At 30.6% G+C, this 16,775-nt stretch overlaps 5 protein-coding genes across 10 annotated transcripts in view; 3 read left to right on the top strand and 2 right to left on the bottom strand.

The window, feature by feature from the left end:
- LOC108753764 (tRNA pseudouridine synthase A, mitochondrial) overlaps positions 1 to 7,036 on the top strand; it is an 11,145-nt gene extending 4,109 nt beyond the window's left edge. The window contains exons 2-7 of one of the 3 annotated variants that reach the window (XM_018495646.1): positions 4,522 to 4,728; positions 4,977 to 5,411; positions 5,848 to 6,184; positions 6,262 to 6,520; positions 6,664 to 6,809; positions 6,882 to 7,036. In XM_018495646.1, the coding sequence (XP_018351148.1) occupies positions 4,665 to 4,728; positions 4,977 to 5,411; positions 5,848 to 6,184; positions 6,262 to 6,520; positions 6,664 to 6,809; positions 6,882 to 6,978 (1,338 nt within the window). In that variant the 5' untranslated portion in view covers positions 4,522 to 4,664 and the 3' untranslated portion in view covers positions 6,979 to 7,036. Of the gene's footprint in view, positions 1 to 4,310; positions 4,729 to 4,976; positions 5,412 to 5,847; positions 6,185 to 6,261; positions 6,521 to 6,663; positions 6,810 to 6,881 lie in introns of those variants that run through there. The other 2 variants (XM_018495645.1, XM_018495647.1) reach the window with 2 other exon arrangements.
- LOC108753765 (probable 39S ribosomal protein L45, mitochondrial) lies at positions 319 to 2,599 on the bottom strand. Its single transcript, XM_018495648.1, has 7 exons — positions 2,355 to 2,599; positions 2,194 to 2,269; positions 1,491 to 1,814; positions 1,200 to 1,351; positions 1,002 to 1,050; positions 744 to 893; positions 319 to 666 (listed from the first exon to the last, which is right to left on the bottom strand). The coding sequence occupies exons 2-7, from the start codon at positions 2,242 to 2,244 to the stop codon at positions 379 to 381; spliced, it is 1,014 nt and encodes a 337-aa protein (XP_018351150.1). The 5' UTR covers positions 2,245 to 2,269; positions 2,355 to 2,599; the 3' UTR covers positions 319 to 378.
- A 23-nt stretch (positions 7,037 to 7,059) lies between the features above and the next one.
- On the top strand, positions 7,060 to 13,488 carry LOC108753762 (limulus clotting factor C-like). The gene is made up of 8 exons (XM_018495641.1): positions 7,060 to 7,515; positions 8,563 to 8,602; positions 8,675 to 9,097; positions 9,175 to 9,599; positions 9,697 to 9,918; positions 12,036 to 12,331; positions 12,415 to 12,745; positions 12,977 to 13,488. The coding sequence occupies exons 1-8, from the start codon at positions 7,446 to 7,448 to the stop codon at positions 13,231 to 13,233; spliced, it is 2,064 nt and encodes a 687-aa protein (XP_018351143.1). The 5' UTR covers positions 7,060 to 7,445; the 3' UTR covers positions 13,234 to 13,488.
- A 207-nt stretch (positions 13,489 to 13,695) lies between these two features.
- On the bottom strand, positions 13,696 to 15,853 carry LOC108753763 (charged multivesicular body protein 7). Of its 3 annotated transcripts, none has more exons than XM_018495643.1 (5): positions 15,594 to 15,853; positions 15,181 to 15,468; positions 14,175 to 14,952; positions 13,912 to 14,101; positions 13,696 to 13,851 (listed from the first exon to the last, which is right to left on the bottom strand). In XM_018495643.1, the coding sequence occupies exons 2-5, from the start codon at positions 15,462 to 15,464 to the stop codon at positions 13,763 to 13,765; spliced, it is 1,341 nt and encodes a 446-aa protein (XP_018351145.1). In that variant the 5' UTR covers positions 15,465 to 15,468; positions 15,594 to 15,853; the 3' UTR covers positions 13,696 to 13,762. The 3 variants fall into 3 exon arrangements, with proteins under 3 accessions (XP_018351145.1, XP_018351146.1, XP_018351144.1); XM_018495644.1 differs by having other exon boundaries at positions 13,697 to 13,851; positions 15,609 to 15,853; XM_018495642.1 differs by having other exon boundaries at positions 13,697 to 13,851; positions 15,181 to 15,853.
- A 345-nt stretch (positions 15,854 to 16,198) lies between these two features.
- The window catches only part of LOC108753741 (flap endonuclease GEN), a 4,301-nt gene continuing 3,724 nt past the window's right edge, over positions 16,199 to 16,775 (top strand). The window contains exon 1 of one of the 2 annotated variants that reach the window (XM_018495605.1): positions 16,199 to 16,226. The gene's annotated coding sequence lies outside the window, so the exon portion shown is untranslated. Of the gene's footprint in view, positions 16,227 to 16,588; positions 16,627 to 16,775 lie in introns of those variants that run through there. The other variant, XM_018495603.1, reaches the window with a different exon arrangement.

Genomic DNA, 16,775 nt, shown 5'->3' with positions numbered 1-16,775 from the left:
ACGCGCGCGCGCGCGCACACGCACACACGCACGCACGCACGCACACACGCACACGCACGCACGCATATTTTTCCTTATACTCTACCATGAATATATTTTATGAGTTTACTTGCAATAGTAATTTAATTAGTATTAGAAAATCGTTAAATTATTTTGTAATTATAATATACTTGTAATTGTATAATAACGATACTTTTATTAATAATCAAACACAAAACTTCGGGAAAGCATGTTATATTTTTGTGACAATACTAATCCAAATTTTGTTGGAATATAAATGCACTTTAAATTATTATATGAATTGCAATATATTTTGTATTCTAACATCATACAAATATAATCTAAACATTATTTATAAGTTACATATATATTGCGAATTCACGAAGGTTGTGCACTTGTCGCATCCTTTGGCGTATCTTCTGTTAATGTAGCTTCTACAGGATGCGGTTCGGTTGAAACGGTATCATGTTCCTCTTTTGGCAAAATATATGTGCCTTCCACTATGTCTGTCTGAGTCATCCAAGATGGTATAATCTTACCGTGAATTCGCCATACACCGTATTCATTAGCTAAATGCTTTTCGAATACTATGTATTCTAATACGTCTTTCCTCAGAATTTCGCTTCCTTGTATAAGACGGCCAAATCTATCATAAATTGCTAAAATCTACAAATAAAGAAATTTTCACTTAAAAATTGTTTATACTGTAAAAAGAGAATAAATTATAAAGAATGTTATTAAACCTGTTGCGTGTGAAATCGAACAGTAAGTTGTGCAAATACGTTTTCTCTTGTTATTAAGTGTGTAGCTCTTGCGTGCACGAGGCGAGCTGGTTCCAAAGACTCTAAAAATTTCCAATGTATGGTTTTGTTCATTATGTTGTGTGTTATTTTCTAAAAATGTAAAAGAAAAATATTGCAATATATATGTTATTATATGTAGTGATAATATATAATACTTTAAATTAGCAAGAGAGAACACGAAATATATTTTTAACTTACAGGATATGCCATTTCTGTAACATATTTTATTATTTCGTCTTCATTTTTGCTATAATTAAAAATTGTTTTATTTAGTAACATTGCTACAAATAGGAAGGGAAAAAAACGCGGTATTTATTAATTGCTAATAATTCCTATAATGTATATACGTTTGTACGTTTGTAAAAACATTATATATTTGCAATTTTTTTTTCTTACCTAGCTAAAGCTTTATGTGCCTTTTGATATATATCTAAGGCTTCTTCTAAAAAAAATGATGTCTTGAAGGAATCATCAAATGACTTAATTTTTCTGATGGCCATAAAAGATTTGCTCTTTTTTTCAAAAAATGTGAATTTTTGTTTTGCTCCCTATATTTCAATAGTAAAACAAATAATTGGAATACACTTTTATCTCTCTTTTAATTTTAAATTTAAAAAAATATTATTGTATATTTTTGTTTTCTATTTAAAAGTTATAATATACAAAGTAATAGTAAAGAGCATGTACTTCTTTGGTAATGGCAGAGTATTTTCCATCTCCTTCTGGAGCAACATAAGATTCAAAAATGTCTGTAGTACTGCTGATATACGCTGGTCTTTCTTTCCACGGTTTCTGCGGTAAAAAACCATGCTCTTTCATACGTGATCGTATTTGCTCCTTATCCATTTTAGTAATATCATCATCGTCTTTTTCAAACGTAGGAAGTTTTATTTTAATGACTTTTTGTCTCCTTTCCTTTTTCCATTTTGGATTCCAGTGCTTAGCTATATGTGCTACTTGTATAGAATTATTAGGATAATTAATAGCAGCAACTAACACTGGTAGATTGTTCTGAAATAAATGTCCATTTCTTTAGATACTACATTTGGATTTCTACATTTCTACATTTGGATAAATAGTTTTCTGACTATAATCAGATAGTATACGTCTCTTTTATTTGTTAAATTTAAGATATTTCTATTTATTCTTAATTATAAGCTAAATTGAACTGAAGGTAATGGAGTGAAACAATTTGAAAAAGATTATTTTATAATTTGTTTCATAATTTGGAACATTGTCAATTTAAAAAATTTAGTAGAAATCAACAAATTTGTAATTAAATAAGAAGAATAAAATACTATATTAAAATACTATATACTTATAAAATACTATATTTAGTATAAAATAATATATATTTAGTTTTAAAAAAATAGGGTTATATAGAACATACCTGTAAAAATGTTCTGTAAATAAACACCGGGCTCACGTATTTTAATAACATTTTCAGAAATTTTACTGCTTGAGAACTGTCAGAAAAAAAAAACAGTCATTCGAATTATTATATATCTACCAATATTTTCATTTAATTTTTATATTTATATTATATTTTACGTTAAGGTTATGTCAAGTCGTGGTTGTGAATTGTTGTGAATGATCACTGTTATATAGGTTATGTTCAAATTAGGTCCTGCGCACAATAAAGAAATATTAGGAATGGGAATAAATATTAAATTTAAACCTATCAAACACCATATTCTAGTGTAACTGATATCTGATCGGTTGAAATCTTAATATTTATTTATTTTCCTGGACTACATTCCAAAACTTCCTCTCCGAGTCTCCGAGGAAGATTTTACTCTGTATGTATAGTTACGTATACTATGTATTTCAAGTAAAATTTTCTTCGGAAAGTTTTGGAACGTAGACCTAATATTTGTTCTATTGTGCGTAGGCCCTTAAGCCTGTTCTACAATATGCTTTTTGTTTTCTGTTTCCGATTTTTGCTATTTTTTACATCTCGTCTTTTTGCCTTTTAGTTCTTATCCGATCTTTCGTGTTATGTCGCTCGAGATAAAAGTTAACGAACTTTGAAAAAAACAGGAAACACGTGGCAAGAAAATGCAATTGTCAATAAAACGATTGCAAAGAGATAAAACGCAAGAAACAAGAAACGTAAAGCATATTAAAATAGGCTTTAGGATCATTAAAAATGCATAATATTTTAGGTTTGTTCGCATTGCATGTTCCAACCGTAGTTCCTATTCATTCAAACGCGCTCGTTAGAGTGAGTAGGAAGTATGGTAGGAATCTTTGACTATAAATATATGGACTACTAGTACTTCATTTTTCCTATAGGAAATGCATACTTTTAATGTTGCCAAACTGAAGTTGGCTGAAGATTGTTAGGGGCTCTTCACAATAAAAGAAACAGGGAACAGAGAACGGAGAATAAGAATTTCAACCTATCAGAAATTATATATTATAGAATACATAGTTTCTGATAGGTTGATATTTTTATTCTCGGTTCTCTGTTCACTGTTCATTTTATTATGCAGAGCTCCTAAGAATTTCAACCTATCAGAAAGTGTGTATTCTATAATACATGATTTCTGATAGGTTGAAATTCTTATTCACTATTCTTTGTTCCCTGTCACTCATGTCTGGCATGGTCAGGTTTTTCTCTGGTTGAAGTATGTTAGAGCAGAGAGAAACCTAAGAGAGGACGGCCTAAAACCTGTAACCGCAAAATGCTTGTGGCGTTCTCGAACACACCATAACTGGTCATATTGGCAAACTTTGCTCAGCAAAAAAAAATCTACCCGTTTTCTAGTTACACTTCGTTCAAATATTTTCTTCGCCATTTGATGTTCGTTATTAAGAGCACATGTGTAGCAACTATTAAAATAGAGTTTTCTTATACTAACCGTTTTATTAAGAACGATTGCCGCAGCACAGACTCTTGCATAAAACATAATTATGCATAGTACATAAGGGAATCAACCAATTAAAATTCTTCTTTTCCATGGAATAGGAGGAAAGGAAAGATTCTGATTAGTTGATTCGCTTATGCACTATGCGTTGTGCGTTATGCAAAAGTCTGTGCTGCTGCCTTATTTCTTTATCGGGAACATATCCCATATGTTTCCACGCACTACTGCTCTCTGACAAAGTGGATGTAAATTACATAGTAACGTCCACTTTTCTTAGGTACATTGTCCACTCTTCAAGACTGGAGATGATAAATCGATATTTGATTCATATAATCGTGTTACATGTAACACGATCATATGAATCAAATATTGCTATGTAGTTTACATCCACTTTGTCAGAGGGCAGTAGCGCGCGACAGCATTTTGCGGTTACAGGTTTTGGGCCGTCATGTCCTCTCTCAGGTTTCTCTTTGATTGGAATATGCGACGCGAATGAACCTTTTATCGATATTTTTCAGTCCGCTATCAGATATTTATTTATCGATATCTCGATAATATCGACGTATCGATACATACAGGAGACCACATGGATTCTAAATTTCAATAGCGTATGTCTTCTAGTACAGTATGTGTTTCTAGAGCTCAAATATACCGTGATCGGTAATGATATTTCGGATGTTATGCAAGATTATAAAAAAAATAACGTCGATTTGTATATATGAAATCTCTGCTCCCTGAGGAGGCTATTCGTTGGATCTTGGATCCAGGGATCCGTTATTTCTGCATGATACTGTGACTTTATATTTGAGTCGGAAAACCAAAAAAGGAGAAATCAGAAGAAGAATAAGATCTGTGTGAATTCTAAATTGAATATTCTTGCGGTTTTTATAGGGATATTATAAATGACGTGATTTTTAATAGAACAAGAAAAAAAAATTCGAATTATTTTAACGTGAGAATTATTTATAAGATAGGAATTAAGGTACCGCAAATGTTGTACAGGACATGTTATAGCCTCTCAAGCAAATCCATAAATTGGGTAAAGATTCAATTAGGTATATAATATATAATATTACTTATTAGTGAACATGTTTATGGATTAATTAATTTTTACATGAAACAAATTCGTATAAATGTGTGAAAAATTTGAAGAATATTATATATGTAGCATTAAAAATGTCTCTATTTTAACTTGTTCTTTTTTTTAAGTTTCAACTGAGTTTTTTTCAAGCCTAATTTAGCTTGATATTACTTAATATCTATGTAAATTTAAATACTATTTATTTATGTAAATTTGTCTTAGAAAACATTTATCGCAGAACTAGTTCAGTTGCAATGCATCCTACAACTGATTCTGAAGTAAATACTGATGATGTAAATATCATGCATGGGACTAAGAGATCCATAGATAATGGCAGTGAAAATGAAGCCAAGGTGCAAAAGACAGAAGAAGAAACAGTACAAGTGACAACAGTACAAGCAACAGAAATGGAAACGGTACAAAGAATCAAGAGAAAAAATCATGCTATGTTACTAAGCTATATTGGTAAAGATTATTATGGCATGCAAAGAAATCCTGGTATAAAAACTATTGAGGAAGATTTAATTACTGCCTTATTAAAGGCAGATTTGATAACTAAGGAACAATTTGAGGATGTAAAAACGATTAATTTTCAAAGAGCTGCACGTACGGACAAAGGAGTGTCAGCGATTAGGCAAATTGTTTCATTGAAACTACGTAAGATAAATATTTTAAATCTTTTTTATATATATCTTTTTTAAGAATGATTGTTTAACAGTAATTTTTAATTATATTAATTATAATTTGCTTATATTAATTTTACAATGCTATTTAAGTTATTATTTAATGGTTGCATTTAACAAAATAAGTAGCTTTGCAACTGCTGGAAGATTTTTAATATGATTGAGCTATACATTCACATATAGTGCGGAATTAACAGCAAGAACCATATTAATAATCATACTGAAGAATTATGCAAAAATTGCAAAGTTACTCTTCTTGCTGAACATAGCCTTTATTAATAAAAGGCAAATTTTTTAAGCTTAAAAGTAATAAAGAAAATAAACTTTTTATTTGGACTATGTTATGAATATTAAATTATAAATATCTATTAAATTACTATTAAATTATAAATATCAAATTTTCTTTACAGCGGAGAATAGTAATAAGACAGTAATAAATCAGTTCTTACCTGATACTATCAGAGTATTTGGAATAAAACGTGTGACAAAGGGTTTCAACAGCAAAAATCAATGTGATGCACGTACTTATAGATATATCATTCCTTCCTATGCATTTGCATTAGAAGATCAAAGTTTGCTAAAACTTGGAGAGGAAGTTGACGAAGATGAAAGAATCGAACAGTTATCAATTATTGATGGAAAACCATACACTGATTATAGATTATCTCCAGAATCTTTAGATAGATTAAATTCAATTTTGAAACTTTTCGAAGGTTCTCATAACTTTTATAACTTCACGTCAAAAGTGTAAGTCGATATCAATTCAAAAGAACATATATATTCATTTAAATACTTAAAATTGAAGCAAATTTTGTTTAATTCAGGAAAGCATTAGATCCAAGCTCGCGACGCTATATAATTAGTTTCTGTTGTACGGAAACATTCGTTTTAAATGATATAGAATTAGCGGTATTGGAAATTAAAGGGCAAAGTTTCATGTTGCATCAAATCCGAAAAATGGTCGCAGTTGCAGTTGCGATTGCAAGGAACATGATATCCAAAGAGACAATCGATGAAGCATTCAAGACATCGAAAAAGATGGACTTTCCACGTGCACCTAGTTTAGGATTGTGTCTGTGTTATGTAAGAAAATTTGATAGCACATATTTTATTGATATGTGAAATTATTTTAGTATTTAATATTAATCTATTAATATAATCTATTGTGAGATTAATATTAAGTGTTTTCTAAAGACGAATTATTCAAAGATTAAATGTATCAACAGGTGCATTATGATAATTATAGTAAAAGATATGGCACAGACGGTCTCCATGAAACGTTAGATTGGAAGGAGTGTGAAGAAGAAGTAGAAAAGTTTCAGAAAACATATATTTTGCAACACATAATAGACACCGAAATTTCAGAACAAACGTATCCTTTTTGAACACTATATAATAAATTTTTCTTCCTGTTTAAATATATGCCTTAACCAATATTATATAGAACCTTAAAATGGCTGGCAAGCCTCCCTTTTTATTGTTTTAGTATCAAAGATGTGGAGGATGATGAAAAACAAGAAGCCGTGCATAATGACGTTTAGGTGTAAAATGTATAATTTCGCCTTTGTATCAAATGCACTAAGAAACATTAAAAAAATTTTTTAATTATATATTTAAGATTTCCTATTTGCAAGATTAATTATAAGTTTCCAGTCATAGTTTTAAAGTTCCCTCTTGTAAAACCAAAAGCAATAATGATGTCAGAATCCTATTCAAACATCCTAGTAAAAATGTGTTATTATCTCTATCTTGCAAAGTTCTGTGAACCGAATTGAAAACACGTACGTCATCATGTCATCTCCCCCCCTCTCGATTTGTTCATGGTTTAGATTAATTTGCAGCGTACAAATCGTAGAATGTACTTTCCCTGTTTATGTACTTCCCACCACACACGCCAAGATGACGCTTTGCTTGCGTTGGGTAATTCCAATCTCGTGTCGCGCAGTGTAGATGATCACAGTGAGTGACTGAGCGCCGAGATATAAAGAGGCGCAGATTGCAATTACTGATGTTTTGCACGGTGTACTTTACCATGCGAATTTTTCAATGGATATCCACACTACTAATAGTTGTTTACGGTAAGAAAGAAACATATGACGTCAACTTATTTTCGTGATATAAATAACAACTATCACTATTGATAAAAAGTATTCGTAATTGTAAAGTTGCAACTTTATAAAAAATTTTTTCTACTATAACTTTCCTTTTCGAAGATTTTTTATTTATTTTTATTATTAATTGGATAAATAGTGTAACAGAATTTTAAAGATACAATATATTCTATTATTCTTTCGAATCAATTACTGATGAGATAACATTGATAAATATTCATGAAAATCTTTATAAATGCAATTGTTTTCATTGATGTTATTCCATACTATTACCTTGTGTTCTGACATAACATTTGTTTTGATTTATTTTGAATCCATATATTTCAACATTTTACAGTATCGAAATTATGTCAAATAACATTATATGTAACATTATATATAATATATATTTTAGAAAAATGTCAAATAATATATTTTGAAGTTTTAATTTCTTAATTTACAAAATTTTATTTAGTTTGTATATTTTAATCTTGATTAAATGATCAATCAGTTAATAATTTATAAATAATAATTGATAGAAAATACTTTGTTAGTAAAATTTGTTTTATCTATGCATTTGTTAGAAAAAATTTATTATATTAATTGATATTTCGTAGTAATTGTAGATTCGCATATTCCAAGAGATTTCTGAAGTAATCTTAACCAGTTTCAGAAACCAGTTTAGTGACCTTGAACCTCAGCAAAGAATATCTTGCATACATGTTTACTTATATTGGTAGATAATAAGCGAAGATGATACACGAATACATAAAGCATATCTCTCCCACATTTATTAAAGTTTATTAAAGTTTTTCTTATATTGTGCTAGCCAATATGATCAATCAATCTATAATTGGTTTCCTTATCATAAAAAATACGAGTATTAAACAGAATTCTTTTAGGTATATTATTGACAAAAATTTTAATTATATAATTAAAATTTAATAAATAATTTTAACTTACATGTACAATTGTCTAACATAAAATAATAAAAAATAGATTTTTTAGAGCAAAATTATTTTTTGGATTTTTTAGTGTGTATTGGTTCTGGATATGCACAAACTTATGAATGTGGGTAAGTATTTACATATCAAAGTAATGTAATATTTAAGCAAATAAGTATTAGCTAATATACTTGTCTGAACAGATCAGACAGATTTCGATGCTACAATGGAGACTGTATAGCTGGCGACTTATTGTGCGACGGCACATCACACTGTAGGGATTTGTCTGATGAGACAGAGGCAGAGTGTACAAAGCCAGAGATTCTGTGTCATAGATATGCCTTTCGTTGCAACTACGGTGCCTGTGTAAATGGAGATTCCGTATGTAATGGCGTCCAAGATTGCATTGACAACAGTGACGAAACGCAACCCCAGTGCGCAAAAAATACAACAAACAATCAAACAGGAAGACCTACAAGCAGACCTATAAACAGACCTAATAGATGTACTACAAATCAAGTTGCATGCGATAACGGCGAGTGTATTCATAAGGACAATATGTGTAATGGAATTCAAGATTGTGCGGATGGTTCTGACGAAACTTCTAAAAAATGCAGATCAATATAGTGAGAATCTTTTATAAATTTTGAAAATGATTAAACGATCATGAGAAACAAATTTATAACTACTAATTTATTTGCAGTTGTCCTCCAACAGCTTTCCGTTGTTCTTATGGAGCTTGTATCAATGGTGATCTACGATGTAACGGAGTAATTGAATGCGTCGATGGATCAGACGAGGATTCGAGATGCAGCGAAACTACAGGGTGGCCATCACCTTTACCAACAGTAATAACACGACCAACAACGGAAACAACACGATGGCCTGTACCGACTCCAACACATGGCACAAACGCTTGTAGAGCACCTCCGCAACTGCAGAACGGTCATTGGAAATTACATCGATCACAATGTCCAGGTGGACAGGAATGTAACGTTCCAGAAGGAACGGAACTGGGATTAGGATCTCATCTCGTCTACTCTTGCAACTCGGGATATAAATTAAGAGGTCCAACTGACGTGAGCTGCAGCTTCGAGGGAAAATGGCTTAATATACCAATTTGCACAGGTTTAAAACAAGAATTATATATTTTTGAAATATTTAATTATTCATGAAAATATATGGATTTTTAAATACCGAATTAATTATTTAAAATGTTTGATAGAAATACGCTGCAAAGCTTTGACTACAGCATCAATCGAAGCTAGATGTACATACAATGATGAATGGATATCTTGTGAATCTCCAGTTCCACCGAGAACAATAGCGGTATTGGAATGTCAAAATAGTTATCGATCTGAAACTAATCGACTAACCGGACAAAGAAAGAATGTGAGATGTAATGCAAATGGTCAATGGGAACCAGAACCTATGCGATGCATTCCAGGTCCGCTCATGATAAATATTTACGTTAATAACACTAAATTTATGTTTCACACTACTTTTGATAGAAATGCTACGTTTATTGAAGTTTTGAATGATAGAATCATTATATATACAAATGCCAACAATCCAAATTATCCAAATATAAACATTAGAATATCAAAATCAAATAATGATATAGCAATAGATGAGCCATGGGCATGGTCTTAAAACAATGAAAGAATGATAAATATTACAATTTTGAATATTTTTATAGTCATTAGCACAGTAATCGTAGATATCTTATCCCCACTGAGAGATAATTCACATACCTGTGTATTAGGGTGATTATTTTAACAATTTTTGAAATTTAATCGGAACACTCTAAAGTGGTTCAATATTTCAAAAAAATAACACCAGATTTTTTTCAGATTCTTTGAACAATTTTAACCCGTGCCACCGGGGCACTGATAGACGGAAGAATACCTTTGTTCATCTTTTGTTGCGGACATAATTCGGCCAATGCTCTACGTCTTAACCAATTTTAAAGTTGTTTTTAATTTGCTCAAAATTGAATGAACTAAAAGCCCATTTTGCCTAAATTTTGATTATGGTCCAAAGTAAAAATTGTCGATCCAATGAAGTGAGAAAAAATGAAAATTATACAATAATGAATATTGGATCAGCAATTTTTAATTTGAACCATAATCAAATTTTACGCAAAATGGGCTTATAGCTCATTCAATTTTGAGCAAATTAAAAAAACTTTAAAATTTATTAAGAATTAGAACATCAGCTGAATTTTTCCGCTCACTATGCCTTGAAAGGAGGATCTTAAAAAGAATCCGATTTTTGCCTAAAAGGTGTAAGTAAACGGAAGTGTTTTTTATAGATTTTAATCTCCTGATAATGTTAATAAAAAGTTCGGAATCGATAGGAAAACCTTGAAAATTGAGCATGAACATGACACATTTAAAGAAATTTCAATATTCTTGTTTACTTTTTAAGGTGTTTTCCAAATGTCACAAAATTTTTAATAATTTTATCATATTCAGGAGTTCAAAATCTATAAAAAACACTATTTTTTTACTTATATTTTTTAGTGCAAAAGTCCTTTTTTAATATCCTCCAAAAAGGGGTAGATTTTTGCCCAAAAAATGTATGTAAAAGAAATAGTGTTTTTTGTAGATTTTGATCTCCTGAAAAACACGTGGGGAATATCTTGAAAAGTAAACAAGAATATTACAATTTCATTAAATATATCACGTTTTTGCTTAATTTTCAGGGTGTTCCCTATTGATCCCGAACTTTTTATTAACATTATCATATTCAACAGGTCAAAATCTATAAAAAACACTATTCTTTTTACTTACATATTTTTGGGCAAAAATCAGCCTCTTTTTAATGTTCTCTTTTAAAAAGCTCTGATAGTTAAGTTTTTTGTTAAAAAAATAGATTTGGTGCAAATTCGTGTTAAATCGCGGTATTAAAAATAGATATATAGACTGGTATTCATATAGTCGGTTCTTATTTTAAAATCGTCTTAAGTAATACCTTAAAATGCTAATATTCTCTTGGTTCACGATATCTAAAAAGTGTACTTAAGACGGTATTAGATATAAGATTTGACTATGAATACCACCCATAGATGCAAGTGCGTGATATATTTTATCTATTTATCCTGATGGCACGGGTCAAAATTGTTTAAAAAATCTGATGTTATTTTTTTGAAATATTGAATCACTTTAGGGGGTGTCCCGATTAAATTTTAAAAATTATTGAAATAATCACCCTACTGTATATATTACAGTTTCTGTTTAAGATATGATTTGAAATTGTTTCCTAATAAACCAAAGTTGGAAATAAAAGTATTAAATTCAATTTTTAATTATTATACAAATGCTGTGTACAAATTTATATACTAAGTGTACGCATTTACATACCAAATATATTTAATAAACTTTTACGTGACTTTTTGATATATTTCAATCTCTTTCCCATCCCATTAATCATAAAAGTATCATGACGTGCAATGGAATTACAATAATTGTGAATTATCTCCTTTTATAATCACGCGTATTCAATACGCTTTCTTGTATTATTACGTCGCGACAATTTCTCCAATCGAAATATTTGTTGTAGTATGCGGCACTCTTCCTCCCGACGTTACACCGACTGTTGTAGGCGGTGTACGACCAAATATAACGGAATTTCCGTGGCACGCTACTATGTATCGCGATGTACCAGGCGGGTCAAAGAAATTCTTCTGTGGAGCGAGCATTATTCAAGAGAATTTCTTGATAACGGCAGCACATTGTGTATATGACGAGATCAATAGGCAACCGATTAATGCCAGATCAATTTATATATTAACCGGAAATCTCTTTCGTGATTACGATTCTCCTTTTCATAATCCAATCCTCGTTAAAAAGAATCAGGTTTGGAAGTACATAATGCAAATAACAAATTAATTTAGAAAGAACATTGTTGGTCATAAGTGTTTACACATGCCTTCTTGCAGGTGAAACATATTTACATCGTACGTAATTATCTAGGACTTATAGGAAATTACCTGTGGGATATCGCAGTATTAGAACTCGTTAGACCATTTGTATTTTCAACTTGGTTGGTTCCCGTATGTATAGATACTTTAAGCGATAGAAGTGTATTAGAACCAGGCTCTTATGGAAAGGTAGCAGGATTTGGTAGAACCGCACTCGGTGAATCTAGCGCAGTTTTACAGGCGTTAACAGTACCTGTAATTTCGCACAGCCAATGCAGATCCGCTAGCCAAGATGCTAATACAGAACAATTTATTACCAATGATAAATTTTGCGCAGGTTACACAAATGGTTAGTGAAAAGTTTTATTTAATATAATATTAATTAGCTTGATGCTATATTTTTGTACTAAATTTATAAGAAAGATATTTGTAAAAAATGTAAACTTATTTTAATTTATAGAAATTATAAAAAAAAATAAGAGAAAAGGACAAATTTAAGAATTGCTTTTAAATTTAAAATTGTTCTATATAAAGATGCGAAAAGTAAAAAGATAATTTACCGAAGTATTGTATGTTTCAGGTTCTTCTGTCTGCGATGGTGACAGTGGTGGCGGATTAGTCTTTCAAACTAATACATTGTGGTATCTTCGAGGTATTGTTAGTGTTTCTCTCGGCACGATACAAAAGGATGGAATTGCTTATTGTGACAATAACTTGTATTCCTTATATACAGAAATATCCAGGCATATTTCATGGATACAAGATGTAATTACAAAAATAGAACAAAACCAGACACATATATTATGTTCAAATGAATCTCAAACGAAATGTTCCTAAATTTATTGTTAATACCATTAATGATTATGTGCAATTATTATTGAAAAAAGCATTTATCTTGTGCCATGTAAGTCTAAACTATTGATAAATCATCTATATTCTTTGTCAAATGCGTAATCGTGTGAAGAGAGTTGCATCTCTGTTGAATGGAATAATTAAAGACTTAAGAAATAAGTTTTTGTATGTATGTGATAAATGAGATTAATTTTGCAACTCTAACTGCGCTTACTAATATTTTTAAAAAAATTCTTACTATTTTATAACATAAATACAGATGATATAAAAAATAGATAGACAAAAACAGAATTTTAATTGTCATATTATCTACAATATTTTAACTTCATATATATCACAAGTTATACAAAACATATTTAATAAAAAAATCTACACATTTTTTAACATAATGTACAATAAATATATTTTCTATTAGATAAGCTACAGTAAAACATTTTTTAAAAAATATAAGACAAATGATTCCATGAAGATATTAATATCAAGTTATTAATACCAATAGGTTGACTATTGTAACTTACAAACACTCAGGTTTCTTCAAAGCCTTTTCTTTATTGGATGGTACAGATGGCAGAGCAGTTACATCTTTGCTTGGTGAAACTAAACCTGTATATTATATATTCCATTATATTTTATATAAAATATAATAAATTCCATAATATTTACCTTCCATGTGTAAATCTTGTAAACGTTGTTTCAATTTTTCAATCTCTGGATTTGAATCAGGAACTGCAGCGAAAACATCTACATTATCATCTAATAATTCTGCCAATTCCCTTTCCAATTCGGTATCAGAGTCTGCATTGTTTAGTGTCTCAGATAAAACTAAATCTATCTCTTTGTTCTCTTCTAAAACCTAGTCATCGAGTAATGGATATTGGTATTCAGTTCGTATTAAATAATCACAAACAATACATACAACCACTTACCTCATTAATATCATCCATAACATCTCTGACACCAAATTCTGTTAAACCATTTTGTCCGATCTTCTTCAGTACATCGGATCCAGTTTTATAAGCAGACAATACAGCAGAGTTAGAATGTGCATCCTTGATATTGTTGATGAGAACGCGCAGATTTGCAAGAGCTTGCGCACGTTTTTCTATGGTCTTTTCTAATTCCAATTTTCTTCTTAATTCTGCCTTTGCCATCTGACGCAACTCTTTTCCCAAATATAACTTTGCTTCATTAATAATATTGAGCTTTTCTTGCTCCAAAAATTCTATTTCTTTGATTAGTTCATTTTCCTGTTTTATCAGTTTATACATGCCTTCTTCTACCTCTGTAATTTCATTTACTGTTTGCACACAGATTTTAACTAGTAGTTCACTATTTGGATTGGAGTTCTTCTTAAAAATCACTTTTTTCCTTTGCTTTAACCATTCTAATGTTAATTTCACTGCATTCTCTGAAATCTGTTTTTTTGTATTGCTTTTGCAATATTCTACTATCTCCGATATTGGGAACAACATATTATCTTTTCTACTTTCAGTGATGGAGAGGATAATATCACTTAATTCTCGTACAATCCGCAAATGTATATATTTGACTTCTATATTATTAGTCTTCTGGCCCACGACATAATTCTTTACCTTGGAAAATGACCAGCTAATTGGTTTTTTTACAAATATGTCGATTGACCATGCTGTCCATGTTTCACATGGTTCTTTAAAAAAGTCAGTCTCTTGAATTATCTCGTTATTTCTAAAACAAATTTACATATTAACAAAACAAAAGAATATACAACATTAAAGCATTAAATTTTGAATTATATCTTATTTTTTACTATAATTGCCATTAGTATAATCACTGATGGATTAATAAAAACATTTGAAAAAATATATATATACTTATAAATATATGTTCATATATTTAATATATAATATTTATATTAAATATATTTAATCTATACTTTTACAGTTGCAACAATACCTTAGAAGCTCCTCAATTACAGTAACTAAACATAGTGGCGTGCAGCCTTTTCTTTTGAAGGCTTCGTTCAAATCAACAATAGAAAAACTGCATTGCATGGTATGTTTCAGCCATTCGTATATTAGATTGTTCCAGAACTTGTATTTAGAAATCCAATCTTGCGGATTTGCGGATTTACTACGAAACGGCGAAAACAGCGCACTCATCCTTTCTTCTTGATTCCAACATTCTGGCATTTTTTCTGCTGGTAGTGGCGAATTGCTACTGGTGTTTCCACCGATCATTTTACTGTTAATACCAACGTCGTTCATGAGATTAATAGATTAATTGAATAAAATTTTGTAAATCACTTTAAGACGCACAAATTAATTTTAGGTTATAAAATTAAAATCTTGATTAATCCTAGCAATTACGTTCTATTTTCCTACACATGTATCTTTCTGTCGATATTTCTCTCATCTTTATCAAGTTCATTCTGACTGAGAAGTGCTTATGCTATAAATAGAAAAGTATTATACGATTATAAATAAAAGAAACACAGATTCTCTCGAAACGTCAAACGACGTGAAGTAACGTGATATAATTATAAACAATAAGTGCATCCAGAAGCACAACCGCTCACTGAGAGCTCTTGCATTTGATTGGGATATTCCGTTAGAACTAAAAATATAGACCAAACAGGTACAAAAGCTCAGTGAGCGATCGTGCTTCTGGATGTACCTAATGGTTGCGGAACGGATCTGTGAACACTCACAGCTATTAGATGATCCATGATGTAAGAATACTAGATGTTCCGTTCTCATGGTTGCGCAATAGCAGCGTAAATTTAGGCAAAATTGGATTGGCTATTCCAATATGCCAGTGCTTATACGCAGGAAAGTCAATTTAAACAAAAATTTGATTAGCTGTTTCCAGTATTGTTATCGCCATTATGCGCAACGGAACACTTGGTATCCTTACATCATGGGATAATCTAGAAGAATATACCAATAATAGCGAACGCTCACGAATCCACTCCGCAACAGTTGAGTTGCTGAACAGTGAACGTAACCAATCTTACGACTTCGATTAAACGTTTGCTGAATACTTCAATGCACAAATCTAAAGACTCTTATTAAAATATTATTTTCTTATTCACAATCTTTATTTTCTCATCTTCACACTCTTCTAATGTTTATTTATTTATAACTATTGTCATCATAGTTGTCATCAGTGGGTGCTTTCCATTTGATGACACAAGTCGACACAAATCGACACAAGCGTCGTTCTATCCTTATTGACATTCAGAGAGTAACAAAAATAGAATGATAGACACTTGTGTCGACTTGTGTCATCAAATGGAAAGTACCCAGTTACTTTGAGACCTTTGAAATAGTTCAATATATTTACATTTCTACTTACAAGAAATCGGATTTATGTGAAATGACATGAATTGCGTGAATTAAGGTGGAATTATTGACTGATGATAAACAATCCAAAACAAAAATGTGGATTCTATTATATACATTACTTTACATGGCATCAGGATAAAAGAATTGCGTAAGATATCGTATAAATGCTAGTTAAATTCGGTTTTAAAACAGTCAGTTAATGTA

This window comes from Trachymyrmex septentrionalis, unplaced genomic scaffold (assembly GCF_001594115.1).
Source record: "Trachymyrmex septentrionalis isolate Tsep2-gDNA-1 unplaced genomic scaffold, Tsep1.0 scaffold71, whole genome shotgun sequence".
NCBI lineage: Eukaryota > Metazoa > Arthropoda > Insecta > Hymenoptera > Formicidae > Trachymyrmex > Trachymyrmex septentrionalis.
Note: the sequence above shows the minus strand (reverse complement) of the source record. Positions and strands in the feature narration are given on the sequence as shown.